This window comes from Fundulus heteroclitus, unplaced genomic scaffold (genome assembly GCF_011125445.2).
Source record: "Fundulus heteroclitus isolate FHET01 unplaced genomic scaffold, MU-UCD_Fhet_4.1 scaffold_70, whole genome shotgun sequence".
NCBI lineage: Eukaryota > Metazoa > Chordata > Actinopteri > Cyprinodontiformes > Fundulidae > Fundulus > Fundulus heteroclitus.
This window is the reverse complement of record NW_023397143.1, coordinates 63,515-88,310: the sequence shown is the minus strand read 5'-3', so window position 1 is coordinate 88,310 and position 24,796 is coordinate 63,515. Positions and strand designations below refer to the sequence as shown.

Genomic DNA, 24,796 nt, shown 5'->3' with positions numbered 1-24,796 from the left:
AACATTTTCTTTGTGGGACATAGAAGTTTTGGTCGTCAGTTGTGACACAAATGTGTTTAAGCTTTGCAGCTCTGATTCAGTTTTATTATTCCTGCAGAGTAAACGCATGTATTAAATTCATTGCAAGGATCCCTATATCTCAGCAAGTTTATTTTATAACAAAACGTTGTTTTTCTGCACACAACAGGTGAAACTGTGAGTTTCACCTGTTGGCTAAAATCACTGTCAATCTAATTAGTTGCTTGATTGTAATAAAATAAATCCAGATGTTCATAAAGTCACTACCTTTATGAAAATGGCTGCAGAAAAATGTGCAGGCGTCATTGCTTTTCATCCAACTGGACCCTTATCTGAAGCAGAAGACTGGTGCAAAGGTATTTTTTCTGACAAATTGGTCCGGAGAAGAAAAGGTGCTATGACCCACCCTGAGCTTCTCGTCTGAAGGAGTCCATTTATTAACAATTCAACCAAAAATCCCTGCAATAAATAAAGAGTGGCCACAAAACACCAAATACACAGAACCAGTGGACAGTATACAAATGAAATAAGAATAAGTTGATGTAAAGGAGCAATCAAAGCATTAAGAAAGAATCAGACAAGAGTTTGGTTCAGATTTTTATATCAGAACACATTGCATAAGTTATGCAGATGAAGGATGAACACTATAGACTCCCTTCACATTAACTTGTTTTAATAGAAAACATGTTTTTTTTTTTAGATTTGCATGTAAAAACATTTTATTTTCCAGTACAGCAGACAAACATTAAAAAACACTATTTGCAAAAATAAAAATATTTGGCCCCAACTGTTGATTAATAGCATCACAGCAAGATAGAAAGCTACATATCTATCAAGGCAGACGCGTAAATGTAACCTTAAACCTAATAAGATATGAGGCTACTCAAAACAAAGTGGGAACTTTTATAATGGTGAGGTTTTTATATATATATATATATATATATATATATATATATATATATATATATATATATATATATATATATATATTTATATATATATATCTCATCTGTGATTACATTTGAAAAAGCAGTTTCCAGGGATCCCAAAATCCCCTAATGAGAAACAAAAAAGACAAAGAAGAACAAAGTAGGAGTGTGTCAAACATTAAGCTGATAGTGTTTGGAGAAACACAGATATCACCACTTTTAACGCTTAACTCAGAGACACAAAAAGACAGAAAACAACAGATTGAGAGCAAGGAACACAAAAGGTCATTTCAAGCTGATAAACTGTTTAATTTCCATTGGTTAGGTCTGTTTAAATCCAAGCGTGGATCCAGGAATTCTAAGCCTGAGCAAAAACAACGAATCCTTCATTGTGCCAAAATAAAAACACACTCAGAAACCTCATATGTACTGTTTTATCACAAGAAACACAACGTGCTTCATAATAATGCTGAAAAAAAAGATAACTATAAAAAGTTCACAGACCAGACAGACTTTAAAATAAATTAAACTGTGAGTTGCATGTCAGTTTATTGGTGAAGTACATAAAGCAAGCTTGAAAAAATTAAAATAACACAATACTGACTAAAATCCAAGTTTGTGGTGAGCTGCAGGGATTTCAGGGAAACATGGATTTGAAAGGTGCTTTAAGAAACAGAGACACGTCTTTGGCTTGCAGTAACACGGTAACTCTCACAGCTCTGATATTGAATGTTTCCCCTGATAAAAAAAAAGGCGCAAACATTTGGGAAATCTCATATTGCTGATAATCAAGGCACAATCTGCGGTTTATATGTAAACATCAGGAGAGATTTAATAGGCTTACATCATGAACTGACAAGCAAATATTTCACACTGCCAAGCCAGTGAAGCTTTCTGGCACGATGCATTAAAAACTTTATGACTTTTTCTTCAAGATATAAGCAAAACTTCTTCATTCGCTAAAAAAGTGATCGAAAACAGCTTTAAAAACCATAAAATATTTCAACTAAAAACAACATAAACACTATTCACTCCCCGTGAGCATGGATATCATTAATTTGGGGCTTTTAATGATTTATTTAACCCATTTAATCTCTTTTGGGGCTGGACTCAAAACTGCACTGATTTGCAAAAACAAGAATTGACTGTTGAAGCGTAAATTTCTTTTTGTGGGTTTTCTCTAATCCACTCGGATTCAACAGTATAAATACAGGCTCGGATATATTTATTGAACTGACTGTTATTTGGATAAATGTCTATTTCCAAATGTTTTTGTGGACTTCCACACATTTCTGGAGTATTCATGTCTGGATTTCTGAACTGGTTGAGTTCATTTAACCTGGTTGGTTTCGGTGCTGCTTTGGGCTTTTGAATACAGAAAAGATGCATAATTAGGTTTAAAGTTGAAGCCAATTCATAAATTAGTTTAAACATCCCATGTAAAGTGTCTTTGGGTCCCACATTTGATCTGAAGTGAAGTTGAAGAATGTGCCAAGACCATTAGCATGGGGAAATCGCCCTGAGCATGATGCTACCACCACCGTGTTATACTGTTAGTATATTTTGTCATTTTGGTCAAACAGCTCACTATTTGGTGTAACATTTCTCCAGAAGGCAATTGGCTTGTCCATGTGGAAGGACGGTTCTTACTTGCTTCACACCATCTTGATGTTGAACTCAACTCACTGTAGACAGGACCCCAAATTCCTAACTTCAACATCAATGGAAAACGGGACTATCCTAAAAGAAAACAGGTTTGTAGCAGAAAACCGTTCAGTTTGAATGGTAAATGGATTTATATAGAGCTTTATTTAAGTCATACTGACCACTCAAAGTGCTTTACACTATAGCCACATTTACCCAATCAAACTCACTAACACGTAAACATTAATACACCAATATGCAGATCGGTAGGGAACTTCGGGTTAAAGGCCTTGCTGGAAGCGAACCCAAAAATCTTCGAATTGCAAGACGACTACTCTACCCACTGAGCCTAGAACTGGTCAAATTTATTTTCACCAATTCTGACAAGAAAAATTACCAAATATTCTGTCTAGGTTATATCAGAAATATGTACAAAGTGTATATCTGAGCATGTATGTATAATTTTGACCTTACGTGGATTAAAGAAAACTCAAAATAAATTCAAACTTGTGAATTATGGGTGCATTGTAACTTCTCACTGGAACTGCACATCCTTAATTACTTTTATATGATTACTGAATGAGTGAGTAATCCACTGGAGTTAAAAAGTTCAGACTGTTCCTGAAGACCTGATACGGCCACTGAGAGCAGGCAGCATGACTCGGATGGAGCTTTAGCCTCGTAACAATGTTCAAACAACATGTGGAACGCTATTAATACTGCAGCTGCACTATACTTTGGTTTCTTCATCTTAATTGGCTTTCTTTTTTTTTTTAAGACGTAACAATAAAACTAAGGTTTCCCTTGAGAGTATCTGGGCTGAAAAGGTGCTGCAGTAAACGGGTCGTCCACAGCTTTTCCCACTATGGTCCAGGAATGCAGTGGCCCCACTGCCACTGAGCCCACGGCAGCCTGCTGACCAATCCGGGAGACGACCCGGTGCACCGCCACGGGCTGCTGGAGCAGGGGGGCTTCTGTGTGCAGAAGGGCGCCGGGGTGACACTTTTTGCTGTTAATGGGAGCAGCTTTGTTGGTTTCCTGCCGCTTCCCAAACGGTGCCTGCAGGAAAACATCTGATGCCTCAGCAGAATTATGGGATGCAGAAACGGCAGAGCCGCCTAATGCTGCCCCGCTTTGTTTTCTTTGTGTTTTAAACGGGACCAGCTGGAAGGCATCAGAGTCCATCGGGCTGCTCGGAGGCGGCCTCTGGGGTTCTTGGTTAACAGGTATGAAATGCCGGTCGGAGCAGGGAGCATGTGCGGGGCGGGGCTGAGCGCCACATTCATCTGACAGCAACATGTGTTTGTAAGGGACACATGCAGCTTTGCTGGGATGGATCCTCTGCCCGGGAGCTGCAGTCTGAGCAGGGGGAGGTTTGTTATTGGTGAGCTCCCTCTGGAGGTCTGTGTGTGAAATAAAAGGGAGAAAGGTGAGATTCACTTCTATTAAACAGAAGTTACTTTTAAAGATCGATGAGACAAAACCCTAAACTATCTTCTAAGAAAGACAACAGGTGCAAAAAAATTTAAGGATTTTTTTTTAAATCTGGCTGATCCAACTTATCAAACCTATTTTTTCACAGACATTTACTGAGCACTTTATTGATAAATCAGCCTATTAATATTTAACATAAGCCTGAGCTGCTTAACAACAAAGTTAGAATGCACGTTTAGTTTCTTACCTGAGTAGATTTACAGCACAATCCAAGTTGATTGTTAGAAATGCACAAAATATTGAAACCCTTTCCCCCCCATGTAACATTTCAACTTTGTCCAACTGCATACATTCTTTTAAATTAAATTAAATGCATAAAATTATTTGCAAACATTAAAAGTCATGTTTTACAACAACACGTTTCTACAGCAATATAAAGAATAACAGAACGTCAACACACTGGTCGTCTCCAGGGAGTTCCTCGCCTCGGGCCCAAAGGGTGCTGCAGAAACTCACCCACCTTCTCCCGAGTATGAGCGGGAACAGACAACGAATATATGGATGGCTGGAAAGTTTAAAAACAGAACCTCTTGCAAGTCTCCTTTCATAAAAGATATTAAGTTAAATACCAGATCAGGATCTACTTTGAATTCCTTCCTAATGCTACACATTTGCACTGGTAACCTGTTTGGTAAAACATTTTTTTCTGTTTATAGAGCACAGATCCACGCTGCAGAGAGAAGCCCAAAAATCTAAAAAAATATCCGTTAAAGAGGTTTGCACCATTTAGTCCAGGGGGCAATGTTTAGTATTTCTCAAAAAAGGACATAGCTCCCCAGCATACCTCTTATAGTCTTATTTAATCATCAATACTATTGATTTAAATATTCCTTTGTCCCTGCATCTATTGCTCACCTGCTGCTTTTTTGTTAGTTTTTATTATTATTTAATAATTGTGCCTGAGTGATTGTTGTTTAATACTTTATTTATTATTTCTAGCTGTAACACAAATTGCCCTTCGTGGACAATAAAGACTCCTTGAATCTTGAATGTTTATTTCTTTGCATTTTAGATTCAACTTCAGGAACTGTTTATCAGCATTAGTATTTATATTCTTAAACCTATGCAGTAGTTCCTAAAGCAGAATTGCATCTTTAATTATTACTATAAGCACCTAAAGCTCAAAGCCAGTCTTTATATTTAGCGTTCACTTTCTTCCTTCAGCAATAAATGGAAACAGTCCCCCCCACCCACCACATTTCCATTCATTTTTTGTTTCCAGGCATAATTTGCATCTTTGTGTCCTGTCTGATTAAGGTTTAATCAAATGATCTCCAAATGATTAAATATCCTTGGATTCTCCTTTTATTTACAATCTACATAATTTGATCCATCTCAAAACAGAGTTTCTAGACACTAACTTTTGAAAATGTTCTCATCAAAACTACTTGAAGTAGATTTTTTTTACATAAAAAGCAGCTAAAAAGCAAAGTAGCTTAAAAAGAAGAGTGTAGCTGTAGTTTAGTAGATAAAAAAGCGAGTTGAGAAAGAATAACTTAAAGAGGGAAGCTATAGGGCGGCACAAAGGTATGTAACCCTTTTGATTTTAAGATACAACCACAAACTTTGATGTGTTTTATTTGTACAGAGTGACACAAAGCAGCATACTTTTCTGAAGTAGTAGAAGGATATGTGGCTTTCAAACTGCTTTATAAACAAAAATCTGAAAAGTGTGGCATGGCCTCTTTTCACAGATAAAATAAAATCTAGTGGTAAGTAAATAGTGCGAGTCTATCATAGTGTATTTGACTCTCAGTTTGAACACAGCTGTTATCTTTTATGTTATGGAAGAGTTTAAGGCAGAGTTGTTTAATTAAAAAAAGTTTATATATTTATCCTTAATGCCTGTGTGAGTCAGCGCTTGAAATTCCTTAAAAGCCCCAAAACTCAGCCGATAAAGCTTATTCCGATAAAACATCACAAGCTTTATGTAGCACTATTCAATCTATCGCTAAAAACCAAAATACTAAACCAAGATATGCTTATCTAGATAAAATAACAGACTGAACAAGAAAGAAAGTAATTTTGGGGAAAAAATAAGTCCGGTTTGAAGGTCGCCACATGGTATGTAGGGGACAGAGCGAACATCTGGAAGGTGGTCTGGTCAGATGAGATTGTAACCTAACTTTCTGACCCACATGTAAAACCCTATGCAAGGAGAAAAAAACAACTATGCGCATTACTCTGAAGACAACACATCCGCAGTGAAACACGGTAGTGGGAACACCGTGATGTGGGGATGCTTTTGCTCAGCGGGGGCAAGGAAGCGGGTCAGAGTTGATGGGAAGATGATGAACCTAGATATAGTCCAACAGTGAATAGAACCTGTTAGCGGGTCCAAAGGACATGAGACTGAAGCAGAGATTCAACTTCCAGGAGGACAAGAACCCAGAACTAGACCTACAATGGGATGGCAAGGATCAAAGCATATTCAAGTGTTAGCATGGGCTAATCCAACTGGTAAGATCTGAAAATAGGATTTCACTGTCACTCTCTGCGAAATCTGATTGATATTAAGCTATTTGCAGGGACTGAAAAATATTAATTTCTAAAAGACTGGAATTGTAGTGAAAATAGTTAATTAAAAGAAACTATGTGTGCTGTTACACAGCTTGTCCTACATGTATGTCTATAGTCCATGTCTTGATTGAACTCACTTAACGTGACTTGATGCACGTGGACAACATTGTGATCCTATCTGAAGTGTGCACCTCTGCATGTTCCTGCTTGTTTCAATAAACACAATGTTAAATTTATCCACAGACTCCAGTCAATGAGAACTACCTGGTCTCAGGCTCATTGTATGACTGCCCTTCCCAGCAGATCATCTGCCTCAGCAGCTACAGTAAAACTACAGAGGCAGAACAGCACAACATGGCCGCTGGGTTTTCAGCAATCTGATCTTCTCATTTCCGCTAGAAAACGTGGCAGAAAACTGGCTGAGGTTTAAACACGAAGGGAGGGAGCGGACGTTTATATATATGCCCGCAGTCATGTCGGCAGAGGGTGCCATTATCACACCGGGGAGGATTCCAGCTGCCTGAACAGGAAATTTAGCTGCAGCCCTAAGACTAACATCATAATGGAGAAGTATATTTTAACACCAGGTAACAAAAACCGGGGGAAACAGTTAAAACCTAGGAGAGCTCTAAAAAAACAACAAAAACAAGCTAAAACATGCAATTTTGGTGCATTACAAGATCATGCAGGGATTTTTTTTAATGCTGGGATCTGGATCTGAGATGGTAGATGTACTTACGCGTACATCACTGATGCGCTAAGGGGCCTTTCCACTCGTCATTCCTCCCGGCTGCTGTTAGACTCTATAATCTCTGCTGATCCCAACACACTCAACTCTTTACATCATGCTAATAGTTGCATGGGTTCTGATCCGATTAATTGTTTACACTGTTTCCCAGATGCTAAGGTAACTTGCACACACACCTTAGCTACTTCGGGATGGTGCTGCACTATCATGCATATTGCATATCGTATTTATCGTGTTACGTAAATAAGAAGGCGTCTTTTCCAATGATAAACTTGAATATTTCATCTTATTTTTACCTGAGTATGCCATATCAATAACTGTTCAATATTTACTTTTTATCTTCTATTCTTGGCGTTTCTTTAGAGCTAATTTTAGATTAAACTAGTTTGTTCTTTTTTTCTTCCTTCTTCGTTTCATTGCTAATAATTGTGTGTAACCGTCTGTCTATCACGTGAATTTTCCAGGATAATTTTTGCAGCAAAATAAAGGAATTCTTATCTTGTTTATTTAAGCAAGCTAACATTTTCGTTTGGAAATGTTTGCAATGTAGTTAGTAATAGGAGTAATTTTGATTTTCAATTATGTGTTCAAATCCGTGTGCAATGTTCAGAAGTAGTTGTTGCGTGACGTGTGAGTACAACGCTGTGATCTCATCTGAAGAGTGAGCCTTCTTCATGTTCCTGCTCGAGTCAATAAGCACAATGCTAAAATCATCTGTGGACTTTGGTCAGTGAAAACTACACCATGTATAATGTAATTATACACACTGCTTTGTGTTGCTCTATCAAATAAGTTCCCAAACAAATAAATTACATTGAAGTTTGCGGTTGTAAAGTGGCAAAATGTGGAAAAGTTCAAGGGTGTACGTATAACACTGCCAATATCAGTAATCTGAAGCAGTCTGTGGCTGTGGGATTATATTTGTGAAGGCTCGATCCATAGTGTTTAAGAAATGTAAGAATCAATAGTCAAAAAAAGTCAACATTCACATTTGTCCTTTATTAGCCATCCCTTTATAATTCTTAGATTATCTCACAAAAATAGGAGCACACAGTATCACAGCTCTGATGCAGGTTTGGGCCATAATCACAAAGAGGCATCTCAAAAACACTTGATACTATCACGTAACTGACAGCTTTCGTTTTGGGGAAAAGGACGGAAAGGAAAACCACAAATCAGGGGCTCCTGTTTCACACCAGGTACAGTACTCTTGTCTCGCCTGGCTTTAGTGATTACAACAGCACACGAACGCTTACGGGGAAGAAGCGTGGGGACTTGCATAGGTTCAGACAGTAACTGCAGATGGCTGATGTTTGGCGGAAGGATCAGAAACGAGATCATTTGGGTACATCGAGCTTTAAAATCGTGCATGCAGCAACTCCGGGAAATATGACAACGAGGCTTTGAAGATGGCTTCCAGTGGTTATATTCGTTTGGGCACAAAGATGTTCAGTATGCGTTTTCTACTCAAGCTTACAGCAATATGTGGGGAAGTGTTATCACCATCTGAGTAGGTCACTCAATACTTTATCCTTTTGGCACAAATCTTAGATTCTGGACTTAAAGATTAATTTCATTTCTGCAATCTCAACAATCGTCACTTAAATGCTAGCTATGTTTAAAGTAATATTGCACGTAGGTAGCTGACATATAACCAACCAACCTGTTAAACTTGGGCACTTTATCAACATAAAACAAAGGTATTTCCAGATCTCTTTCTCCTCTTAAGCTACACAAAAAGTAAAACTTGTGCTTTTTTTTTAGTTCCTTTTTTTTAAAATAATATAAAAGAAAAATAAACAAGTGAAAGCAGTCTTTTCGATGTAATCGTGTATTAGAAGCATGAAACCTTTATTTTACCCTACAGAAACATCTACACAGTTCTGACCTTCAATAATGTCTTTAATGTTGTTGTTATAATCAAACCTCAGTTCCAGCAGCAGGGCTGTACCTTCAGAACTCCACACTTCACAGAGCCCCTAAAACATTAAATACAAGACGATTCTGTAAACTGTAAAAATAAACACTTCCAGAGGACAGGAGAGCAGTAAGTCAGCGTGCCGCACGAGATGCAGCTCTGACTACCTGAGAGAATTAAGGAGGAGAGGAGGGGTCTGTGCTTTCAGAGGAGATTTAAGGACAAACTGATCAATGCCATTTCCGCAGCAAACGACAACACAAGAAGACTACCGGAAAACACACCCAACACTTCAGAGTCCACGCACGCACACTTATCAGAACACTGTATACCAACGCATGGGATTGTAACATTCAACAACACCGCCATGCTTTTTGATATGAATCCTGTGATCACTAAAACACCCAAAAAAAAGAAAATAATTTTTTTTTTTTAAAAGCACAAAAATCCAAACGAAGCGGGACCAAAAATCCACACGACTGAACTCCCCCTCTTTACACTGACTGCTTTTGAATAAAAATATATTCGTCCAGCCGTCCATGAAGACAGACACAGATTCACTTTTCTTTTCACGAGAGCGGAATAAGACATGGGTTCAAAGGCCTGATCTTCCAGGCTGGACAGAGAGCAAAGGTTATCAGATCTATACAATTTGAACATACTGACAGTTTCAGAGTATTTATAACCATGAAGAAAAATAAAAAGATCACATGTCCGCACAGAGGAATAACATTTTCAGATATTCTTAAACATTATCGAACAGTTATGATGTTAAGAATCATATATAGATTTGTAATATAGTCTAATATCTATTTCTTACATTCATTCTCTAACACTCTATTCATATTAACATGTATTAACAGGAAAACAGTGTCATATATATATATCTTTATATATATATGGCATGTACATTAGATTCATACATAAAGCAATAGGTCTTCCACATGTAAAGCTTTATGACAATGACTTCATATATACGATCTGCAGATATTTATTTACATAAACAAGGAGTAAACAAATGTGAGGAATGTAGGAGGGATTGCACAATGTGGACTAAATGTGAGAAAACAAAAGTGAGGGTGTAAAAAATACTCGCCTAATGAGATTTTGGTCAGGGCCAAGACATGATCTGAGTGTGTTGTATATATTTATATTTGCTACTTTTTCTCTGCTAGGTCCTATTATTGTTAATTACATTATAACCAAGCTTTCATGCATTTCTATAGATGTGGCACATTGCCATTAACGCCCTGATTGCTGATTTGGTACCTTTCTTCAGAACAGTAAGTTAAAATCTTAATATGAAAAAAAAAAAAAAGTATAATAGGTTAGCAAATATTACTTATACTGTACGGGTGGATGTATAGCACCCTGCACAATTATGGGCACGCCTGGTAGAGATGTTTAAAAAGGTTGTACTGCATTAGCATAATCCCAACACAGAAAAAAATTGAAAAACACAAGTTTACATTTAGGATATTCAGTGAGCAAAATATCCCACAAATAGACAAAAAAAATTACTACAAAATGTGGTGCAACACTGATACACATTTGTAATTTAAACTTGTCATTAAGATGCTCGGAGTACCTATGAGCTTTTGATTAGTAATACATGTTTTGGTTTTTCCCTTGTGTCTAAATGTGACACAGTGTCAAGAGGCACAAGGTTAAAAATGGGAAAACGCGCACTTCAACTGAGACAATTGTATGTCGACGGTCAAAATAGAAAAATTAGCTGCAAGCAGATCCAATATTCAGACACTTTTCGGAACGGTTTGACAAAATATTTTCTCAATAACGTCTCTAAACCTTGGTGTACCTTGTTAAGGTAACCAATCAATGCTAACTACAGTCAAGTCAATACTTAAAAGTTTAACACAACTTAAAATGTGGCACACATGACAGGTACTCAGGTTTATCTTGCCACTTCACACCAGTAAGGATGGAGGCAAAACATTTCCAAAGCTTGAAACTGTATCTTTGACTTTTCAACAATTATTTGTAAACTTCTTAAAAAATTATTTTTACTAGGGGTGCCAATAATTATGGAGTGTGCTGTACTTTATCTTTACATTGTTGCTCTCTGTGCTTCTCAGATGACTCTATGGCACGTCAACATCGTGTGTAATGACTCCTCTGCTTCCAGATTGGACTCAGGTTCATGTTTTTCCACCCTAAACTACAGCAGCTTCAAAGTTTTACAGATCTTCAACCCAACAGCTCTAAAAAGTCTAACAATTATGCATCAGGCCGTGTGACTTCGGATTCAGAGACGTTCGGCTTTGTTAATTCAAATAAACTTCATCTGAGTGATCAATCGTTTTTTTTTTTTTTTTCTGTGCAAATAAACTCAGGGAGGAAAATCTAAGGCGGCAAACCACGACAAATTCACTTGTGCACGAGAACTACGACCACTTAGAACTATGCCTATTTTACATTACGACAATGATCTTTTTTTTTTGTTTGCTATTAGACATAATGCAGTATTCTTCAAATAAACTGATAGCTTTTATCCTGATTGACAAAAAAAAAAAAACTACCATAACTAGTCATTAAAATGGATGGTGAACTGGCTGCTTCTCAATGGAGCATACATAATGCATGGCGACTAGAACAAAGCAGCAATGTTAGTGTGAAGATGAGAGACGAGAGGTGAAGAGATGGCGGACGTCGCTACCGATGAAAGAAAGCAGGAATGAAGAAGCGCTGACAGGTGAGGGATGTTTCTATAATAAAGGGGAGAGCCAGGGGGGGGTGCAGGGAGCTATCCATGTCAACACTGCTGATTGTTGTTATGCTATGCCGGACTATTATCCAGGGTTACAGCTTCTACGAAGGAGGAAGGGGGGGGGCCCATCTACAAGTCGATGAGCTGGTCCACCAGCATCAGGGAGCGAGCCAAGCTGGGCAGGCTGGATTCAGAGCCGCCACTGTTACTGCGCGAGTGGCCTCCTGAAACTGGCCGGAGAGACAAGGGGAGGGGAACGAGGATGAGTACGGGCAAACAGAGGTGGGAAGAGAAGCAGAGGAGTGGGAGTGGGAGTCACAACAGGCAGGGAAAGCAGTCAAAGAAGAGGGAGAAGAAAGAAGAAGAAATAATTCACCCAATTACAGCCACAGCTTTTTACCAAAAAAATGACATCCCTACGTTCTTGTTTGACCTATTGGATTTGAACTTAACTACTTCAAACAGCAGACAACATGACTTCATCCAACTTAGCCTTTCTAAAAAAAACAAAAAAAACAACAACTTTAAAGACGTACCTTGGGAATTCTTTCGGCCTGTGACGGGAATAGGATCAAAGTCGTCCTCTGTGGCAGCCTCCGCGCTGGTCGGCTGCGTCTCAAAGTCTGAGATGAGGAGAGAGGAGTCTGCAAACGATAAAAGAAGTTTAGACAAACGAGGGGAGATCTGAAGAAAAACAACAACAACAAAAGGATTTTACTTCATTCTTTAAAATGATTCTTTGAAACCAGCAACTTCGAGACAGATGCGTCTGCTGCTCTGCAGAGGTATAAAACGCGTCTGATGACATAATGTGGGAAGGAATCTGTGATTTGCAACTGGAGTCAGCTGGTGATCACGGTCAAGCTGTGATTTATTTGGCAGAGTCAACAGCGTTCAAATACATTTGTTCACCAGCCAAGAACTGATAACTAAACCCCAGCTGTGCAGGTTTTGTTTTTAATTGCAGTGGAGCAGTTTTAAAGATGATCCCTGACAGCTAAGGAGCCCTCTGCTATTTTAAAGACTTTAAACTTGATTAAATACCATTATATGTATGAGCATTAATCTAATATGAAAACAAACACCCTGACTATGAATCAGTGAATCAAGAAAGAATGCACCTATATGATTTTTTTTTCACAGTCCCAACCCTCAAGAAGATGAGAAGATTAATTGGATTAAAAAAAAATTAAAGTATATTTATTATATTTGTTAAAGAAAAAAGTGTTTTGTTTTTCTGGGGAGAGAAACAGACCATTAAAGAAATGTTGAAATGATTCAAAACTGTTGCTGTTTGCTGAAATTGTCGACATGATCCCAAGAGTGGAATCAGAGCAGCTCAATCAACACGTTTCTAAAGTAGGAAAGTGTCGATATTGCACTCAAATTCATGACATCAAAGGCTTTCCAAGTAAACGTAATCCCTTCAGCTTTGAAAGGGAAGGTAATGAATTGAGATGCCAATCCGTGACATGATGAAGGACAAAAGGGATTCGCAGGCACAATTTAACAAGTCTGAACACGGTTGATGTCAAATTAGTGTTGTCCTGTTTCCTCCTGTGAAAAGAAAAAATGAATAACTGAGCATGCTCTGAAAGCACACTCGCCCCGTCATCTTGACCTTTCATTGGGAGTTTGTCAGTTTATTATTGTGGAACTATGGTTCGAAAGGGAATTAGACTCATACAAACAAAGGAAAATATTCCAGTTAAATGTTTGCGCTTACGAAGGTAGAACACAAAAAGCTTCGTCCTGACATGCCTTACAAGTTACCACCCTGTAAAGATTAGAAAAATGCAGTTAGCATGTTTTCGGCATCTAGTGGTTGTTAAAGAGACTTTGTGATCCCAAGATGCCACGCTTTGTGATCATCGGCTAAAAGAAATGAGCCTCTGTGTCACATCTTAGTTATCCTCCAGATACACAGAAAGTCACTGATTACTAACTACAAATTTCTAGAGGATCTGATCAGCTTCAAATAATCCATATATAAGAAGCGCTTATTTTTAAGGGCTCGATAAGGTGGAAAAGAATTTAACATGGGATTTTTCCCCAAATAAAAAGATTGGATTTCATCGTGAAATGATGTCACTGAAATAAAAAATATTTTAATGTGCTTTTACACACATTTTACAAGGAAAGCAAACACTGGGCTAAGATCTTCAACACAAACAACAAATCAAGATGCTTGGCTAGAGCAGCTGCGTCACATCAAGGAGCATTTTAATCCTCTGATGCTCATGCATTTCTACCTCCAAGAACCTTTAGCTTGTAAATTATTAAATACCAGCCAACGATTTGATTTGTTCATAGTTTGCTCCTTCAAAAATAAGAACAAGAGCCAGCTGCTGACAATGAAACTCAGGCCCTGCCACGGCTGAACAAACATTCGCTGGACCTCTGTTAGCAACATCACACTGAGACTACATAACGCCTGTCCAAAACCTGAGATTAGAACAAGTTACATGGCTTACTAAAAGAATCAAATTACAGCAATACGTTCTTTTATATTTCTCAGTTTAGATACAACTGATTTAGCCTGCTTACATAAAAAAGATAAAAAATAGATTTTTTTTTTTATGAGCTGTATAGTATATTTTATGTCAGAGTACGGGTCCTGTTAAGGAAGAACTGAGAGACATGTACATTTTATTGTGATTAAATTATTTACATTTTGTGCAATGAGTTTTAGCACAAGCATGTGGTACTGTGCGACCTCTCTTCTGGGCAGCTGTGGCTACAACGTAGCTCACCACCGTCAGGCTGAATGTGTGAATGACTGACCAGTGTAAAGCACTTTGGAGTCGTCGAACTTGATAAAGAGTAGAATATACTCTTATATAAGTAGAAGCCATTTATATATCGCTGTACTTCTCAGGCATGCGCTCATAAAATAAAAAAATAAACAGAGTTGCTTTTCAAAAACAGAGGTAGAACAACATTTACAGTCTCAGATAAGCGGATCCCAAAACACAGCCACACAAACAGCTGACATGTAGCAGGAGTAACAAAGACGCACACGGCCACCTGGCCAACAATAGAGGTGTCTGAGCCAGATGCCGATCAGCATCTGGCGCATACAGGGTAGGACCGTGGAACACCATCCCACCAGAATTGCAACGATACAAAATAACTTTGTTTATTATCATTTTGTTTACAGTTCAGCTTGGATTTTATTTTCTGCGCTGCATAAATTTGCGGTGCGCGCTGAATCCAGATGCAGTGCGAGATTGCGCAACCGCGCAGCTTCTTGAGGAAAGTGGTCTCGCCCATACCTTAAAAGACATCGTTCTTTGTTTTGAGAAAAAAAATCCAAGCAGATCACATTCACCCAAGATTTTTGTGCTTCACTCAGCAATTTTATATATCTTACCCCCTTTAGGCTGTACTGAGTCTCCAGACAACAGGCTGAAATCATCCAGAGCAGACGTGGCGGAGGTGGGAGCAGAGGAGATGGAGGACGCGGCGCTGCCCGGTGCTGCGGGTGGACCGGAGATGAGAGAGCAGCCGAGGAGAGAGTCGTCTGCAGTAAGAGGGTCTGAGAAGGGTGGGGGAAAACCAAACCATGGGATGTTTAATATTACAATGGGATCTAATTAACTAAACATCTATGTTCTCAGTATTATATGCTGTCTGTCCTTGCCTAAGCTATCTGTTAATCAAATAACCGATAACGTAAAACTATTTCACCACTTGGGGCAGCAGAGAGAAACTTTAAAGCTGAAATTAAGGCAGGGTGGAAAACGACTACATTCCTGGATAAAGAAAAAGGCCTGTTCGTCATTCTTGTTGATTAACTAGAACCAGGGTTATTCCCACGCGCACCATTTGACCCACTTTTAACATAAAACTATTGATTCTTTCACTTTCACTTTACATAGCGATAAGAAAGTTTGCTCTTGATAACGCTGTTTCTGTTTGTGCAGGAAGGAAGAAGAACCATTACAAACCTTAGCTAGGTTTTTAAAGCAGTTGAGCTGTACTCAAAACAAACATTTAGGGTTATTGAGTACAGCCTTTTTTTCTAAAAAGAAAAAAAAAAGAAAAAAGAAAAAAAGAAGGTGATTTTTTAAAGGATAAAAAGACTCATACCCTTTACAGAGTCCACAGATCCTCCAAAAGGATCAGACAACGACAGCAGATCAGGAAGCATGAGTGAAGATGTGTCAGGAGACTTCAGACCTTCAATCAGCTTCTCTGAAGCCCAGAGAAGACAAAAATATTATCAGCAACGGTTATGCTCGCTGTGATCCAGGGTGTCGTTCTTTCAGACAGAGTGGAACAGGTATAGAAAATGCTTAAGATAGAACTTCCAAACCAACAGTAGCAGAACATTTATTTTATTTTTCCAGCCTAAAATTACTGTACAGAAACCTATGAAAATTAGCATCATCGTTATTGTGCTATTAGCCTCATTTACATTTAGCATGGTAAACTGACCATGCTGAGTTCAGGCCGAGTTCGGATCAATTAACCGTGCCGAGCTTGGTTCTTACGACCGTTTACACATGACGCTACCACGGTTCCCTGCCTCCTATTGACGTGGATTGAAGGAGGGAATCAAGCAAATAAAAATGGCGGCGCCGTAACATTCAGGAAGTTATGTTTCGTTATAATGGTGATATTTCATTGTTTATATTGGCTAATATCTCAAAGGCTGCAGTCAGTTCTCAAAAATTCTGATTAATGTGAACATAAAAAAAAGTTTTTAGTTTCTCAAATTATGAAAGATGCCATTCATCATTCAAGTCATTGTCAACACAAATAGGTATTTACCTGGAGTATCTGACAGTTCGAGGGTATGGAAAGGATCTGGGACAACCAAAAGAGAGGCTCCTGATTCCAGAATGGCGGACGGCCTTTCAGCTAGGACACAACGATAGTAAGTTCAGGAATTATGCGTAATCAGAGTATTATGCATGAATTTTCAGGCTTAAAAGCACATAGCACCACAAATCTAACTGTGTTGACACAACATGATTCATAATAGTGAGACTGAAAACTGAAGTCAACAAAGTGTCTTGTCTCATAATGCAAAACCGCTTAAAATGATAGAAGTCTAAATTAGGGCTGTGCGATTTTGACAAAAATAAAAATTGAGATTTATTTCAAGCATAATTGCGATTTAATTTAGACTTTTCTCTGCAATAACCACAACAAAAATGTCCTGTAGATAAAGATGTTTGTAAACCAGGACTATGTAAAACAAGAAATGTAATTTTTTTTAATTAATCAAAATATTATTGTTCAAGAGAATAACTTGTTGAGTTGGACGTCAATCCTTGATGAACATAAAGTGCAACCAACAAACAAATCTATGCATTAAACAGTTTGACCGGTACTTAATGCTATGGTGAGACTCCTGAAGGTTTCTGGTAAAAAAAAAGGTATTGATTCTATATAAACTCTAAAACAAAAAAATAAAATTTGATTATCTCACTGCTACAACTCTCTTCCCTTCCATGTGGAGGAAAACCCACTTTAAACATATTACCGACACCTGAATGAAGTGTCTTATCCATTAATTGTTAAATAGCCAAAAATTGCCGACCTCTACAATTTGAAAATAGTTTTTTTTTTTTAAATTGCAATTATATTGCAAATGCGATTAATTGTCTAACCCTAGTCTAAATCCCTCATTTTCTCATCATGGCCTATCATTCAGTGAACTATATTCCTGTGATCAGCATGCCAGTCACGCTAAAAACAACTTGACTAGATAACAGAGCCTTTCTGCTCTGGAGTGCCTGATAAGCAAACCAGAAGGCTCATTCTCTCAGTTTAAATTAACACATTTTTAATTTGAGTTATTTTGTCCCCCTTTAAAGGGAAGGACATATGTTGTTCTCACAATTCAGCTGTCAGTTACTTCTCTTTTAATGTGCTTTTGTGTTAATTGTAGCTCCTTCTTTAATTAACAGGAGAGACCCTGCCGGGTGTCCCTCTATAATCTGTAAATACACCTCAAAATCAGAATTGGATTTAATAACCTTTACAACACTTAGCCTTAAGTCATGATAATGGAAACCTACTTTAAACTTTTTTACTACCTTCTATGATGCACATAGAGAGTAAAATCTAATTAAAGATATCAGATTAAATACATTAGGTTTTCTACATTGGAGTGATGTTCCACTTCAGTTATACAGTGTAATGCATAAAGTGTCCTGCAAATGGATGAAACTAATAATAATCCAGCACAATAACCCCATTTCCCTTCTCATGCAGCATTGCTGCAGAACCTTTTATAAACCTAAGATGATTCCAGCCTGGAATGAACCCATCCTTTGGCTCTCAGTCAAAACATGTTTTATTTTTAATCATTTTGCTTTAATTATTCCTTAACCTGTTAATCAAATCGGAACTGCATGAAAAAAAAAATCTGTAGGCTTCTGATTTGTCTAGAATCTAATGACCTTTAATGATGAATTGTTTTCAATAAACGCAAAATTCACACACAGCACTAGAAGCCAAATTTGACTGTTATAAGCATATTTAAACATTGCAACAACTGATTTCTGAGATGCACGCATTGAAAAGGTGATCTGTTGATAGTTAAAGCTCACATGTGTTCAATGTTCTTTTTCCACAACCCTCCATGTTTAAGCATTTTTTGCCAGAGGCTGTTAAGGTTGTTGTCTCTAAATTGCAACTTTACAGCAGAATAAAGATCATACAGACGCCTAAAGGACCTGACAGAAGCAGATTTAGCATTATAGGGAACAAATTTGAATTAGTAAATACCAGTCTCTTGACTGTTTTCCACAGATAAGGCCTGCAGACCTGGGATCAGCTCTTCCGAGGAAGCTACTTCAGTATCTGACAGCATGTCTGTTATAGAAAAAAATAGCAATAATTCATTGTTTTTAATCAATGGGAGAAAAAAACAACACTTCATAAACTGATTCTAACCTTAAAATTGTGCATCTTTCAGTTATGTTTCATGCAGTGTAAACATTTCTACACATGTTGCAATGCATCTAGTATGTGGCTCAATTCTTAAGTAAACCCTCTAAATCTGTGTGGTCAAAAAAAAAATACATTTTTTTAAAATCACATTGTACCTGTAGTCTTTTTGTCATCAGTTTTGAATTCCTCAGCGGTAAAGTTGGAGAAGTTGTCGTCGTCAAACGGGTTCCATGCTGGCTGTGTGGGGGTGTTGGTGGAACCAGAGGCAGGAACAGTGGGTGCCCCTTTGTTTTGGTCCTTAGCTGCATCGCAAAGGCTCGGCTCAACAGGGTCAGTGGTGTTTGGTTGAGAAACAAGTGATCTATAACGAAAGAAAAAAAAAGAGTTGCTTCTAAAAACAGATCCAGATATGGTGCAGCAGTGGCAAGAAGCAAATATGGCTTTACATCTGTAATGATTTAAGGAAAACCAAATGCATCTCAGCTTCCTACAAACATTTTCCAAAAAAAAAAAGTACTTGTCCCACTCAAATTTCTGGATTTCTATATCCATTTACTCCTCTTTAAATGTAAATTAGAAGAATACTTCAGGAATTCATGGCAGATATTCGTAAACTAGGCAGTTGTTATAAAAAAATAAGGTAAATTGTGTTTGGTTAAAGTAGAAGAAATAAATCTTACACCAGTGGAAATCTGCTTGCTTACTTAAAATTGTGCCACATTAATAAAGAAAATACAGTTGTGTGGTTAAACAGCAGAGTTGAACACGTGGAACTTGACAAAACAAACAGGGGCCTCAGCAGTGGTCATTAGCACACACCCTGGTCACCAGCTTGGTCTCACACTACTGTGGGCTGGCAGCAATTCTCCCACTACCTGTTGTCACGAGTCAGGCAGTGTGGTAGACTTGGTCACTCTGACAACAATAGGAAATAGATCCTATATCCTATAGATCAGGACTACATGCCAGCCCCTTTCATCTTCTCCACTCCAAACTTCCCGACTTTGTGAGGAGGAGCATTGCGATGTGGGATGATGGAGTTTATTCCCTATGGGTGGAGATTAGAGATTGCCATTCGTCTGAAGTGTATATTATTTTTATTAGAGTGGTGTATGAAACAAGTCTAGGGCTCAAATCTACATCTTTCAGTACAATGTGTGAGTAATCACCTTTAAATCACTTTAAACAAATAATTTCCAAGTCATTTCAAGTAAACTTAAAATTCCACTCAACTCAACCTTATTTATATAGCACTTTAAAATACAACTAACTGCATTGGCCAAAGTGCTCCGTACAGTAAACAAATATTTCAAAATATAGCAAAACATAAGGGAAAACGCAATAAACCAAGTTAAATAAAGAGCAGATACATGGAAACAAACAAGAAAAACACAAAAGCCAACATCTGGGTTAAAGTAAGAGAGAAAAAGATGTTTTTAAGAGAAGAATTAAAAACAATAAAAATAATATGACTGTAGAGAGTGCTGTGTCTTCTGTACTCACAGACATCCCGGGTATCCGGGGAAAAGAAAAAAACTAAACAAACAAAAACAAAATTTAACACATCTAAAAATAATTGTACCCCCCCCACCTCCCCCAACCATTAAAGGGCAGTGACCTCTAAACAATGTGCATACTTTGATAGAGCAAGTTGAAGTGTGGAGGGCTTAACAAGCTGAGAAAACAGCCCAGTCTTGATTTCTCTTTGCAGGAATTTCCAAGATGTTAAAAGATACTCGAACCAAGTTAAAAATCTAACAACTGTTTTATTTTTTTCATTTACAGTTCCCTATGAGAAAACCCAATCCCCAAATCCGTTGTTGGAATCACCGTCAGCATTGATACCTTTGAATAATGACAGTAAAAGGAGTTTATTGTTATTTTCATCCTTCTCAGTCTTTAATTAAAAAGGCACTTACTGGCTGAGGGCAATGCTGCCATTAGCTCCTTGCTGCAGCGGTGTGGAGTCACTGACGGGAGCTGCAGCAACGTTTGCTGCTGCATCACTCGGCACAGGTTGGTGACCTCGGTCGTCTGATGTCTTTGGAGTCTCTGGTGGAGTCTGTTCAATAGACAAGCAGAAATAAATAACTAACATGGAGGGATAGCAAATGTTGTACTGAATGTGTAATTCAATTCACTTCAATTCAAATTCAAATATACGTAATTGATCCCAAAGGGAAATCAAATCAAAGGGAAATTAAATGGTCATAAATATATGATATATGTGCATGGAGAATAGCGGCTTTAGGAATGGGAGACACGGCATGAAGTTGTCTGGCCGCTTACGGTCTGAGCTGATGTTTGGCTGGTCTCGGTGGAAGCGGGCTGAGTTTGGGCTGGTATCTCCTGCTGCTGAGCTGCTTCTGGCTGCCCCGGTGCCGGTTTGCACGGAGAGGGTTGAGCCTCCGGCTGCTGAGCCTGACCTGGCTGCTTGCGGCGCGCTGGGCGCTGAGGTGCGGCCGGGCTGGATGGAGTCTGCGCCGCCACCGGGGGAGCAGAGCTGACCGCAGAGGGAGAGGGCGTGGCCTGTTGCTGGGATGCTGGCTGTGCTTGTGGTGCAGCCTCGGCTTTGGCCACTTGTGATGCTGCAGGGGCCGCCGTCTCTGCAGCTGCAGCTGGCTGCACGGTCTGGCGCACAAATATATGCAACACAATTCGGTACCGCTCAAGAAGAACCAGGTTTTTCTGTTGTTGTTGTTTTTTATATATAATTGTCTGTACATTTTTCCAGTAGAATAACAAAAATGTGTCATTATTTCCCACAGCTCGTTTTCATACCAGAGGACAGCAAACAGAAAAATAATTAATGAAAGATTTTTCAGGAATCACTTTCCTTTCTCTACCTGCTTCTGTGGAGCTCCAGCATGACTAGTGTTGGTTTGAGTTTGAACGAACGGCTGAGCTGAAGCCTGTGCCTTCTGCGACTGGAGAGCTGCAGCTGGCTGGGAGAGGTCCAAACTGACTCCTGCAGGATGGAAACGCCGCACATCACTCAACAGCATCAGGTTCAGTTTCTCTTGTACACACAAATAGGCACGGTTTCATATGAAGCTGCAAATACTGTTTAATTTGCATTCATAATAGAATAAATCTTATTGAAGGACAATATTATCAACTAAAAGCTCAGAACTCAAACCTAGCATCACCTGAAGCAGTGATACAGAATAAAAAAAGGGGCAACTTCATCTGTACCTGTTAAGAACTGCTGCACCCATTTCCACATAGATGTTGTGAGATTTGTACATTAAAGTAAAAATTTTATCAAAAAGCTGTATGTTTCTTGTGACAGACAAGAGCCGTGGCATGGTGAAAAACGTACCCACAGGCTGAACTGCAGCACCAGAGAGATTAGCCCGCTTGCGAGGGGTGAGGGCAGCAGGCTGGATGGGTAGGATGCCAGCAGCGGGCTGGGTGTGCACGGCTTTGGGCCTTTGACGAGGGGTGATGGAGGTTTCAGTGGTGGGGATTGGATCCGTGAGTCTGCCGAAAAAAGGAAGCATAATTCCCTTATTGTTAATCATGGCAAACACTGTTAACGTAATTATTTAATGAGTATCAGGGTACTCACTGACTGAGTAATTAGTTCCACAAAATGTGGTGTCACTACAGCTTTAAGGGTATTACAGAGTAATGAGGTCATGCTTGCCTGGACTTAGTCTGGCTCTTCTTAGCTGCAGCAGCCTCGCTCGCTTTGATTGGCTCGGGAAGGGTGGGAGGAATTGGAGAGTTCTATCGTATGAAGGGAAAAGCTCATCATGACGAGGAAATGTACACAGAACTTTGAATGACACGCGTAAGATGAATCATTGCTGTTAAGTCTTGTTAAAGGGATAGTTGAGGACTTTTGAAGTGAGACTCTGGTAAAAGGTTAATATCTTACCTGCAGGAAATAACTCTCTCTTCATACATGACAGATCTAGATCTAACGGCTAGTCTAAGCGTGGCCAAGAACAAACGACTCCATCCTCAAAAGTGAACGCTAGTTTATTGGGCCTTATAAACCAGAGTCGTCCAGATGTTTTTGCCATCCGGGCCAAAATTGCAGGAAAGTTGAAACTTTGTTTTTAAAAATGATTATTTAAAAAAATATATATAAATAAACAGTGTTAATTCTTTTTTTTTTGTTTATTTGCCCCTCAACCCAGTTCTGAAGTACCGACACTGCCCCTTGTATCTCAGAAAATCGACCGTGAAAAACGTTGGTCAGTCTATAAATCACTGAAAAGCTTAGCACCAGAATACATCACAGACTTGCTGTCAGTGTATCAACTCTCCAGACCAGCCTGGTATTCTGGCTCAGATCTTCTCTGCATGCCCAGAACCAGAACCAGAACCAGAACCAGGCACAGCGAAGCAGCATTTAGTTCTTATGCTCCACTTGCCTGGAACAAACTCCCAGAGGACTGTAAAAGTGCTGAAACCCTGAAATCCTTTAAATCAAGGTTAAAAACCTATTTGTATAGAGTGGCCTTTAAATGTTAATGTTGAATTTAAACTATTGCAGCTGACTGAAACTTCATTAGATTCAGTTTGTTGTTTAACTTATCTTGACCTTCTGCTTCTATCTCAATGCAATGGAACATTCCTCTGTTTTCTTTTCTTATGTTCTGTTCATGTACATAACTTTGAATTGTCTTGTTACTGGAATGTGCTGCACTAAAAAACTTGCCTTGCCCAATAGCACTGCAAAAACATAACTAAAAAAAAGTGAAAATTTCTTGAAATGAGTGTATTTGCCCTTGATTTGAGCAGGTAAATAGGATTATCTGCCAATGGAATAAGAATTATGCACTTAAAACAGGAACAACTCATCTCCATCATCTTATTTCAAGTGCATTATATTTAACTTTCTTATTCTAGGCGTAAAATTACTCATTTCATTGGCAGATAAGATTATTTACCTGCTCAAATCAAGGACAAATACACTAATTTCAAGAAAATTTCACTGGTTTTTAGCTCCATTTTTGCTGTGAATAATCTAAAACTGTCCTATTTTTATAAAGTGTACAAATAAGTCAGAAATCTTTGGAGTAAGTAGGGCCTGTATATCATTGGGGGAAAGATAGGCTTAATATTTTACAAATTTTTTTGGTTTGACCGTTTCCTATTTTCATCTTTTGCAATTTGTTATGAAATTAAAGTGAAAGGAAAAGACATGGTAAATGACAGACAAGGGCTGTGTTGTACCAAGCATTTTTCATTTTAAGGCTATTTTACAATGATGGTTAAAATCTCGGCCTAAAAAGTTTTTAAAACTGTCTGCATCTGCACCATCTACCTTAAGCATTCCAGATCTGCTGTTTGTAGGGCACACAAGGTCATTCTGAGGGTCACGGATGACCTTGTGTGCCCACAGTCAGCATTTTTGAGACCCCTGCTTTAAATTATCAACATATTTCCATTCTGTATTTTTTTTCCGATGATTATATACATGAGAACAGAAGGTAGGGTGCAATTAAACAATAATCGTTTGAACACCTCCTGTGTGAAATAAACCGAGAACAGAACATTTCAAAGCATTTTCAGTCAGAGTAACTACCTAATAGAAAAGTAAGGAGTGCTGACAAACACCTCAGATGTCTTCTACTAGAACTGCTTTTCTCCAGGTTCTTTCCAAATATCCACACATGATCCTAGGGTCAACAAAAATAATCTCTTACTCCATGTGGGTGGTCAATCTGTTTATGTGAAAGGCAAACAGCACCTGTTAAGTTTAGCTAAAAATTGTACAAAAGTCTTTTCATTACAGTTGATAACCTAATTTTTCTCATTTAAAAAGCCAAACAAGCTGTAAACTATTTTTTTTACTTCCAATACTGAGCGATGTAGATGGTGTGACCAGCTAAATGTGAATACTAAAATTAAAACAACCTCATTGAGGAGTT

At 38.5% G+C, this 24,796-nt stretch overlaps 1 protein-coding gene across 1 annotated transcript in view; it reads right to left on the bottom strand.

The window, feature by feature from the left end:
- Nucleotides 1-997: 997 nt before the first annotated feature.
- The window catches only part of LOC105935812 (AP2-associated protein kinase 1), a 36,204-nt gene continuing 12,405 nt past the window's right edge, over nucleotides 998-24,796 (bottom strand). The window contains exons 9-20 of the mRNA XM_012876382.3: nucleotides 22,558-22,640; nucleotides 22,231-22,391; nucleotides 21,755-21,876; nucleotides 21,198-21,539; nucleotides 20,828-20,970; nucleotides 19,064-19,269; nucleotides 18,744-18,830; nucleotides 16,776-16,865; nucleotides 16,092-16,196; nucleotides 15,373-15,537; nucleotides 12,536-12,643; nucleotides 998-3,994 (exon numbers count right to left, since the gene is read on the bottom strand). Of these exons, the coding sequence (XP_012731836.2) occupies nucleotides 3,384-3,994; nucleotides 12,536-12,643; nucleotides 15,373-15,537; nucleotides 16,092-16,196; nucleotides 16,776-16,865; nucleotides 18,744-18,830; nucleotides 19,064-19,269; nucleotides 20,828-20,970; nucleotides 21,198-21,539; nucleotides 21,755-21,876; nucleotides 22,231-22,391; nucleotides 22,558-22,640 (2,223 nt within the window). The 3' untranslated portion in view covers nucleotides 998-3,383. The remainder of the gene's footprint in view (nucleotides 3,995-12,535; nucleotides 12,644-15,372; nucleotides 15,538-16,091; nucleotides 16,197-16,775; nucleotides 16,866-18,743; nucleotides 18,831-19,063; nucleotides 19,270-20,827; nucleotides 20,971-21,197; nucleotides 21,540-21,754; nucleotides 21,877-22,230; nucleotides 22,392-22,557; nucleotides 22,641-24,796) is intronic.